The sequence below is a fragment of the Vespa velutina genome, chromosome 1, assembly GCF_912470025.1.
Source record: "Vespa velutina chromosome 1, iVesVel2.1, whole genome shotgun sequence".
In the NCBI taxonomy this organism is placed as follows: Eukaryota; Metazoa; Arthropoda; class Insecta; order Hymenoptera; family Vespidae; genus Vespa; species Vespa velutina.
This window is the reverse complement of record NC_062188.1, coordinates 4,578,627-4,588,626: the sequence shown is the minus strand read 5'-3', so window position 1 is coordinate 4,588,626 and position 10,000 is coordinate 4,578,627. Positions and strand designations below refer to the sequence as shown.

The 10,000-nt window shown below is 35.3% G+C and overlaps 1 protein-coding gene across 11 annotated transcripts in view; it reads right to left on the bottom strand.

The window, feature by feature from the left end:
* Positions 1-10,000, bottom strand: part of LOC124957663 (R3H domain-containing protein 1-like) — a 52,531-nt gene that overhangs the window by 3,885 nt on the left and 38,646 nt on the right. For 2 of the 11 annotated variants that reach the window (XM_047514811.1, XM_047514800.1), the window contains exons 1-10: positions 7,967-8,276; positions 6,454-6,743; positions 6,091-6,312; positions 5,477-5,757; positions 3,543-3,816; positions 2,708-3,136; positions 1,902-2,508; positions 1,558-1,733; positions 165-1,096; positions 1-83 (exon numbers count right to left, since the gene is read on the bottom strand). The exon at positions 1-83 is cut by the window's left edge and continues 100 nt beyond it. In XM_047514811.1, coding sequence (XP_047370767.1) covers positions 1-83; positions 165-1,096; positions 1,558-1,733; positions 1,902-2,508; positions 2,708-3,136; positions 3,543-3,816; positions 5,477-5,757; positions 6,091-6,256 — 2,948 coding nt within the window. In that variant the 5' untranslated portion in view covers positions 6,257-6,312; positions 6,454-6,743; positions 7,967-8,276. Of the gene's footprint in view, positions 84-164; positions 1,097-1,557; positions 1,734-1,901; positions 2,509-2,707; positions 3,137-3,542; positions 3,817-5,476; positions 5,758-6,090; positions 6,313-6,453; positions 6,744-7,966; positions 8,277-8,924; positions 9,062-9,222; positions 9,247-9,471; positions 9,924-9,971 lie in introns of those variants that run through there. The other 9 variants (XM_047514829.1, XM_047514867.1, XM_047514779.1 and 6 more) reach the window with 8 other exon arrangements.

Below are 10,000 nucleotides of genomic sequence, written 5' to 3'. Positions count from 1 at the left end.
GGTGGCGTCGAATGATTATCGCCTGCGCCACGTTGATCGTAGATATTCATACCAACGAAATATCCGGATAAATCGGATACCTCCTAAATCAGTTAAGGAGATTCCAATGAAAGAATACTTTTTTTTTTTTTTTTTTTTTTTTTTTTTTTAACAAATTAACTTACGTTAGATTGTGGCATCGATCCTTGCTGAACAGGCACACCACCGTAATTGGCATAAACAGGAGGATTTTGGTTGAACGCAACCTCATTTTGACCGTTCGGCATATTAGCTTGACCCTGAGTAGGATGAGAGGTCGACATCATCACAGCCTGTTGCTGTCCTATTCCAGGTGATTGATAGACACCTTGGTTGTACGGTTCTGAGGTAGGTACATAATTCGTGTACGGTTGTGCCGTTTGATTATGACTACACGTTTGCACCGTCGTGGACGGCTTGACTAGAGTTTGTTGCTGCTGAACAGGCGTGTTTTGTTGTTGCGTTAAAACTGGTGGGGGTGGTGGAGGTGGAGGTGGTGGTGGCGGTGGAGTAAATGGCAAACTAGGTGACGTTGCGGTATTCGTCACGTGAGCACTCGTCGTCGTCGTCGTCGTCGTCGTCGTTGTTGTTGGTGGTGTACCATTACCACCATTGTTGTTATTATTATTATTATTATTAGACTTCGAACGTTTTTTACTTTCACTTTTGGATTCGTTCTGTCTGGCAGCTTTGGTTGGTTCAGACATTTCGTTATGTTTGTTAGTAGTTGCCTGATGGCCGTTATTTTCGTTTTCCGTTGAAAAGAACTTTGGTGGATTTTCCGGATCAAAACGATATATTGAACCGTCGGCATTCGTGTACGGTTGATTCGTTTGAGGATTAATGATGATGCTACCAGGTGGTACACTGGATAGACTGGTAATAGCCCACATCACCGTTTGATTACTTGATTCCGGAGAAGCTAGATCCTGACTAGATACTTGAGTATGACTACATGTCATTGCTGCCACGGGCGACGGCGATGGGGATGGTGAGATCGTAGCGTCGCTGCGTTGACTTTGAGATTTATACCCGCTACTGGATGGGCTTAAACGGGAACACACGCTTGCACCCGAATCTGTAACATACAGACATTCGTCCGATTATTCTGTAGTTCCGATAGAGGGAATAATTATTAAAAAAAAAAAAAAAAAAAAAAAAAAAGAAAAGAAAAGAAAAGAAAAGAAAAGAAAAGAAAAAGACGAAAAATTCCAATCCCATGTGTGTTTATACTTGTCTACTAACGAAGATCATAAACGTTTGGGGGAATGTCATCGATAAAAAAAAAAAAAAAACAAAAAAACAAAAAAAAAAAAGAAAGAAAAAAAAAGGAAAAGAAAAGAACGACAGAAACGAAAAACAAAAAGAAAAAAAGATAATCCGATGGTCTTTATCATTAAAAAGGAATATCCCTGTACCGTGTCAGTATACCTTTCCAATCTTTAATCATCAATAATCATATCAATATTACCTGGACGAGAAATGCCAATGCATAAACTTGCAATAATCAGTCCGAGTAGCAAAGAATCAGAGGCGAACCTTGTTTCATGAGACGAGCTCCAGCACTATGGGTGGACGTTACGCTGTCCCCTCTTGATAGCATGCCTCTCGTATAGCCGTCAAAACTGGACGATTTAGAAACCGAAGGTCGTACAACTTCAGCACGGTAAGATTCTCTCGTATCGAGGGATTCACCTTTCAGCAATCGAGTTTGTCTAAAATACACGATCAGGTAGGTACATCCCTCGTTATAAAGTATATTGAAGTAATAAAATTAAGATAGTACGAATAGAAATTTTATAACGATTGAATCGTTCGATTGAATGAATGAATGAATGAATGAATGAATTAATTAATTAATTAATTAATTAATAAAATTTCACCTGCTCGCATGATCCGAAGGATATAATAAGCGATACCTAGCGGAGGCATCGGAACTTTCAGACGAAGACCAATATTGCCAGGAAGCAACTTCGTTGCTATCTCCGCTACTCCCTTTGAATATCCTTCGCCTTGTCCTTTCGTATTGTTCCTGTCGTTCCTCGAAACTCTTGCTACGTCGACAATAATCACCCGACAATCTATCGGGCGATTTAAAATTGAAACTATCTTCAAACGAATTTGAATCTCTTTTAAGTATACTCCTACGTGGTTCCTCGGATAATATTAAATCGTCCCTGATATGTTCCTTGAAACGTGTGTCAGGTATTCGCATGTTTTTAGTTCTTGTTACGATCACGCTAAGTCCCGTTTGATCTACGTTATGTTCCATACCGAAATAAGCCGCCACTCTGTGTACCAACATTCTGTTGTACGATGACATATTTGGGAACTTATGACAGAGCTTTTGTCTATCCTTAGCAAATTCAATTAATTCTTTCTCGATCTTTAATAAGACAGTACGATCCTTTTGATTACGATTTATCGTCTCTGCGATGAACTGTTCAAGGTCGATACCGGTACTGTCTGTGTACAACTCGGTACTACTATCTGCGTTGAAGGAGTTAACGATAATTAGATACAATCAAAATGCATGCGACGATCTCGTTGTGTTTTAATAAATAATCAGTAACTAAACAACAGATAGCGAGAGAGAGAGAGAGAGAGAGAGAGAGAGAGAAAGAGAGAGAGAGAGAAAAAAAGAAAAGAAAAGAAACAAAAAAAGAAAGAAATCTAATCAAGGACCAACCTCGAGATAAACACGGCGATGCACTGTCGAAGCTACCCTGTGACGAATTCTGATGCCTGAGCTTATGTCTCGAGCTCGGCCTGCTTACGGAAAGTGTATTACCGCATTGTGCCGAACATTGGTTGTTGCATATGTTAAGAGTGTTCGGCCTTCGTTGATCCGATCTCTGTTGATTGTTCTGCGCATTCGGTGCCAAATTCGTACTTTTCGGTGAATGCTGGAGTGCCTGGCCTGTCTTCGACGGAGAGACCGGGGTTTGTAACAAACCCGGTCTCTCGTTCTGATTGTTTTTCACGCAATTATTGCATTTCTGTATGATATTCGAGCCCGATGATAACTTCGAACGATGATTATTATCCGACTTATTATTACCGTTCGTCGGAGAGATGATGTTCTTTGGTGAATGTACCTGAGAGGGACTAGATTGACCTGCATTTCAACAACAACAACAACAACAACGACAACAATAAATAACAATATAATAACAACAACAACAACAATAATAATAATAATAATAATAATAATAATAATAATAATAATAATAATAATAATAATAATAATAATAATATTGCAAAGCTTTATCTAAATACTTTCAAGACAATGAGATAAGTTGAATTATAATTCAAACGAAACATCGATAATTAAGAAATGAAATAAAAAAATAAATAAATAAATAAATAAAAGCAACAAGAATAGAACGTTTAATACTACTCGTAGATTTCGAAGTTCTGTTTTCCTTAGAGAATTAATTGATTAATTGATTAATTGAAAAAATAAAATAAAATAAAATAAAATGATAGAAAAAAAAAGATCAAATTACTAACGGATCATTTACCATTTCGCGATGGAACTCGACAAGTGGGCGAAGTAGCCGTGTTACGCATTTGCTTAGGTGACTGGGTCGTACAGAGATTGCTGTTGAACATCGGCTCGTTGTTGTTAAGCTTTGAATTGTTTGAGTTTGGCGAGAGGCTACTCGTGAATTTTTTCTCTGTTTCGACCGACTGAGCGCTGTGCGGTGACGACGGACTATTGTGCGGTTCTCTCGGCGGAGACGTTGATTCTCCTATAGCATGACTTCTGACCAGCAATTTCACTTTCGTACTCGTCTAAAATATCCGTGAAAATGTGAAAAAGCTTTACGATCTTATTTCTTAGAATCGTCATCGAGAGAGCAAGAAAGAGAGACAGAGAGACAGAGAGAGAGAGAGAGAGAGAGAGAGATATAGAGAGAAGAGGGGGGAGGGAGGGGGAAAGGGAGAAGAAAAGGGGAAAAACATTTTTTTTCCTTTTTTCGATATTAAAGGATTCTTAAATTTTCAATTAATTCAAACTAATAGAAAGTACGTCGGCTTTCATTTTTCTTGAACAAAAAGAGAAAAGAAAGAGAGAAAGAGAGAGAACTTTATTAGGAATAATTCAAGTAAAATTATTTTTTATATCGTTAGAAAAAATTACTGCGAAGCGTTTAGAAATAAAAAAGAAGAAAAAGAAAAAAAAGGAGGATAATGGAAAAAAAAAAAAAAAAAATAAAAGGAATTTTCATTTAAATGTACCCTTATGATTATAGACGACGATGCATAAGATTGGCAATGTGTGTATCCATCATCACGTCATAGGTACCACTACCTAAACTTGTGACTCATTTTATCGTGCTCTACTAATTGGTATTAACGGCTAAGCTAAATCAGATTACTTCGTCGAGGAGGAGCGGCCGAAGCAATGAGCCGAACAAGATTAAAGCTATTTAAAGAGAGCCCTGTGTTAACATGTCGATCGAATAGCACGAGTAGTTCTCGCTTTTGCTTGTTGAAATCAAACGATTTGGTTCTTACGTTAAAATTATATATCCAGATATGTTTAGTTTGTTAATATTAGATCTATCAACATAATAGTAGTATATCCTGTCAATCGGATTGATCATTATATTATCGAAGATAAATATTGAAAAGGTTTTGTATCGTGTGAATCTTTAAAATTTCTTAATATCAATATAGAGATTTCTTAATTTATTCTTAATTAAATTTAATCTGATTTAATCCGCTTTTAGATATCTTACGTATAAATACAGTATATACACGAGATTCTGCAAGCGCGCGCGCGCGCGCAGAAACACATACTCGCATATATACACTAAATGTAATTTTGAAATAAAAACAATTTATCATTGATTTATTTTATTAATTAAACGATGTGTCACGTCATCCGTACTTTCTGATTGCTAAAGAAAAATATATAATTGTCATGTCAATAATGACTTCATAATATTAAGATTTAACGAATTAATATAATTACACTATAAAAATGTATTATTATCTTTTTCTTAAGAAATGTTTCATGCAATAATGATAATAAACGTTAGAACAAATAAACAATGTAACAGTAATAAACTGTAATAGATCATTTGCCTTATTCTCAATGATGATATCTCATATTGTAGAGGATTAAAAAAAAAAAATTAATGAATATATCAAAATATAAAAATGTATTATTTTTTTCAGAAGAAATTGTTCATGAGCTTGATAAAAAGAAAGATCAAATGTATAAATGATGAAACAGTAATAAAAATCTCATTAATGCTAAATCGTGATCTTATAATTGAATTAATAAATGCATTATAAAGATGTATTATTTGTTCTTTTCTTTCTTTTTTTTTTTTTTTTTTTTTTTCTTTTTTCTTTTTTCAACAAATTTTTCATCAAACGATGAGAATAAACGTTAGTTCGAATATATACGATGGAACAACAATAAACAGTAATAGAACCTTACCCTATTCCGAAAGTTCTTGCTCTCCGTATCCAATTTATCAGGTGGGCAGGATGGCGTGGGACGGTGATGAGAGTTCGGTGCGGGATTGCTGCCGACGGTGGGGTTGGCATTCCCGTCTATCATATCCGAGCCCGAGGCACTTGTATAAGCTGCAGTGGAGCCACCGAGGACGAGGCCTTGCCTGGAGGACGGCAACGAGGGCATTCCTCCGCGTACCACCACAGTTGGACTCTCAGGTCGACCTTGCGACCTGCTTCCTTTATGCACCACTATGCTCGGTACTGTAACAATGATTATTTATTATAATTAAGCGTCACTTATTATTTGATGATCGTTTGATCTCGATTGAATATATATATATATACAAAAAGGAGAAAAAAAAAAAGAAAAAAAAAAAAAGAAAAAAAAAAGAGGAGAAAAGAAGAAAAAAAAAAAGAAGAAAGTAAAAAAACAAAAATCCAGCTCATCCTTGGCTCGTAAATAATATTCGATAAATAATATTATATTTCTATTATTTTATTTTATTTTATTCTATTCTTTCTTTTCTTTTTTTTTTTTTTTTTCTATTTTCTCTTTGTCGCAGCCTATCTCTCTCGCACCTAAATAAAACACACCTTCTCTTTTGTTATTTTGTCGCCTTTCTAATATACGCGATCGGTTGAAAGAGATAATAGAAGATAGATCAGCTAAAAAAAGAAGCTCGGTAGGTAGGGGAGAGTGCGTTATGCAAAGATTTTGCTTTTCATAGGATCCCTTGGTCTTTACTTCATTGGAGAGCATTTTCGAGAAGCAACGTTATTATCTTGGATATAAACGGATAGCTGCTTGCTCTAAGACTAGAGAAAGACAAGAAAATAGAAAGAGACATAAAGAGAGAGAAAGAGAGAGAGAGAGAGAGAGAAAGAGAGAGATAGATAGAGAGAGAGAGAGATAGAGAGATAGAGAGAAGTAAAATCGTGAAGCGTGAAAACACTTACTCTCCAGGCGGGCCATGTGTTAAATGCGTCATGGGGTTACGGTGCAGGGCTCTGCGACTGGTGGTTTTTTTTTGTTTTGTTTTGTTTTGTTTTATTGGGTCTTTTGCTTTCTTTTTTCTTTTTTTTTTTTTGTTTTTTTTTTTTTGTTTTTTTTGTTTACTTTTTTCTTTTCTGTTTTGTTCAAACAGGTGCAACAGGGTTAGTACGTAAATCTTTCGGGTGGCGTGCAGCACGTTGGGCTGATACAAGGAGCCAGATCGCTGCACGACCACCTTCCAACATCGTACACTCTGGAAGCAGACATAACACAATCCTTTTCGTCACCGTTACAAATTTTCTATCGGATTGTTATATGTTAACACAATCTATAATACTCGTATTGGATCAATAATCGATTTCGTTTGAAATGGAATCGAGCGGAAGATAGAAAAAAAAAAGAAGAAGAAAAGAAAAAAAGAAAAAAAAAATGAAGAGAGATTAAAGAAAAAGAAAAAAAAAAAGCAAAAGAAAAAAAGAAAGAAAGAAAGAAAAGAGGAAGAAAAAGAAAAATTAAAAGAACAATCGACAAAAAATTCCTCCGCAATTTTCTTCATCGATCTAATAAAGTATTATAAATGATGAATTAATTCAATTGGTCTAATGAATCTTTTCTCTCTTTTCTTTTTTTTTCTCTTTTCTAATCGATTAAATAAATCAAATTAAACCGTTATCCTCCTCGTTATAGAATACGTCCCGCTCTAACGCGATCGATGATATTTCGAACGACTTCAGATTTCGATCGACTACACACACCACACGTATTAATTGAACGCCCGCCCCCAGCCCCACCTTTCGTCTAATGAATTGCATTACCAACGGGTATACGGGTATTTGAATAATTTAAAGAGATTTCTATACAAAAGCTAGTAGTCTAACAAAATGGAATACATTTGAATATGAAATCGAACATATGTATTATATTTCAGATAGACCCGATAGATATATCATTTTATATATATACATATATGTATATATATATATATATATGTTTCTAGGTCGTAAACGTTAACACTTTCTCCGCTTTACTAGACCGAAAATATTATTAGCTCTTTATACGAGGAGTTCGATTTATAATACGATTGGATAGAGATAAAAAAAAAAAAAAAAAAAAAAAAAAAAAAAAAACAATGATAATAATAACTCGAACAATTTTTTCGAATGGTCCGCGTTGAAGTGATGTTCTTTTTTAATTTTTAATTTTTATTTTCTATTTTCTTTTTCTTTCTTTTTTTTTTTCTTTTTTTTTTTTGATCTCACTTCTTCGACCCCAATGAAAGAAGGCAAAAGAAAAAAAATTTAATGGCATAAGAAAAATCAAAGGGAAAAGAGAAAGAGAGGTAAGAAAGAAAGAAAAAAAGAAAGAAAAAAATGTGATGGGTGGGCGGGAGTGAGAGGGGAGGTGGGGGGCGGGCGGGCTGGGGTGGTAAGAAAGCGAAAAGAAAATGAACAAATTCAAACGACTAGATCAACGAACCTCCAATTGGTTCCCATCTTCATTGCGGAAGATCGAAAAGATATATTATATCGTTGATATGTTCGAAGTGATTTATTGAAAAATAGAAGAAGAAAAAGAAGAGGGAAAAGTGCTATTCTCTCGATTCCAAAATCACTTCCTTCTCGATCTTATCCCACTTCGAGGTTTGACTTTTAAGAGACCTTAGAAGAAGAGGAAGAAGAAAAAGAAGAAGGAATATTCTATTTCTTCGATTCCAACATCACTTCCTTTTCGATATTATCCACTTCGAGCTTCGACTTTTAAAAGACCTTTAGATCTTCGATCGTTTCTGCGAAATCAATGTCGATTTACATATACGTCTCTCTCTCTCTCTCTCTCTCTCTCTCTCTCTCTCTCACTCTCACTCATTAAGAGATCTATCCTTTCTCGTGATTTCTATATAATTCTCTCTTTCACACACACGCACACATTTTTATTCGATCCATTAAAAGAAATAAAATTATTATCAACGCAACGTACGATTAATAATAATTCGAAGTAGTCACTGTACGGAAAAAAAAAAAAAAAAAAAAAAAAAAAGAAGAGGATAGAATGAAGAAAGAGAAAGAGGAAGGAGAATAAGGGAGAACGTTCGAAATCGTCGATAGATCGTAAAATTTAAACTGTTCGTGAAAATGAGCTCGTAAACGAGACACGATGGATACGTGACGAAAGTCGCGATTTCAAATTGAAAAGGCATCCACGAAAATAAAATTTCACGTTATCGTTTCCCTATAAATGCATAGTCGATATTACGCTAATCGTACGTGATTCTATATCGTACCAATTCTTCACGGAAATGTGCGAATCAAAAAGAAATAAAATTTTTTTTGTTATGTATATATACCACATACGTATATATATTATAAGTACGTACGTTATATCTCAGATCTACGAATAATGAATAAATAATAATAATGAAATTTTATCGACTTACCGGATAAATCTCGAATCTCGATATTTCTCTATAGACGACGATCGAAACGTTTACTTTCGAGAGAATCAAAGTGAAAATAAAATGGATATTGATATAGATATAGAAAGCGCGCGCGCGCGAGAGAGAGAAAGAGAGAGAGAGAGAGAGAGAGAGAGAGAGAGAGAAATAGACAGAAAGAGAGTTAATGGGGAGGGAGGAGAGGAAAAAAGAGAACAAAAAAAATCACAAAAAAAAAGAAAAAAAAAAAAAAAAGAAAACAAAACAAACGAAAACAAAAGATCGAAAGTAATCAAAATACCTTCGTTTACCGCTCTTCTCCTTACTTTTGATTAATTTACAATCACTTGTATAAACATAAACACAGACTCAAAGAGAGGAAAAAAAAAAGAGAGGGAGAGGGAGAAAGAGAGAGAATCAATCAATCGTAATCTTACTCACTCGCACTCTCACTCACTCACTCACTAACTTACTCACTCACTCACTCACTCACTCACTCACTCACTCACTTACTTTCTCTCTCTTTCTCTCTCTCTCTCTCTTTCCATACCCTTTGACAATTTCATATCGCACACCATGATCGTAGCGATGTTGAGTCACGCGTTCTCCAACGACAACATAATAACAACAACAGGAGGAGAGAGGAACACGAGAGTAACACCGTTATATGTACGCGTACGAACGAACGAACGCGCGAAACGTCTTTTACGATCGATGGATGAATCACGTTCGATCATTCGAGACTCATTTGCCGAGGAATAAGAAGAGATCAATTGACCTAATATGAAAAGATCGACCTTTTGAAGGAAAAAAGGAAAGAAAAAAAAAAATAAGTAAAAGAAACTCAATCTTTTTCGATAGAACACATGAACACACGAACAAACACACACACACAGGCAAGCTCGCGCGCACTAGCGCGCGTATGCACATACGCAAAACACATAGACAGAGAGATACAAAAAGAGGAGAGAGAGAGAGAGAGAGAGAGAGAGAGAAAGAAAGGAGAGATACGAAGTAAACAATAGTTTAAAAATCCTCTTGAAAATTCACCACTCCTTTTATCCTCTTCTTATCTAATT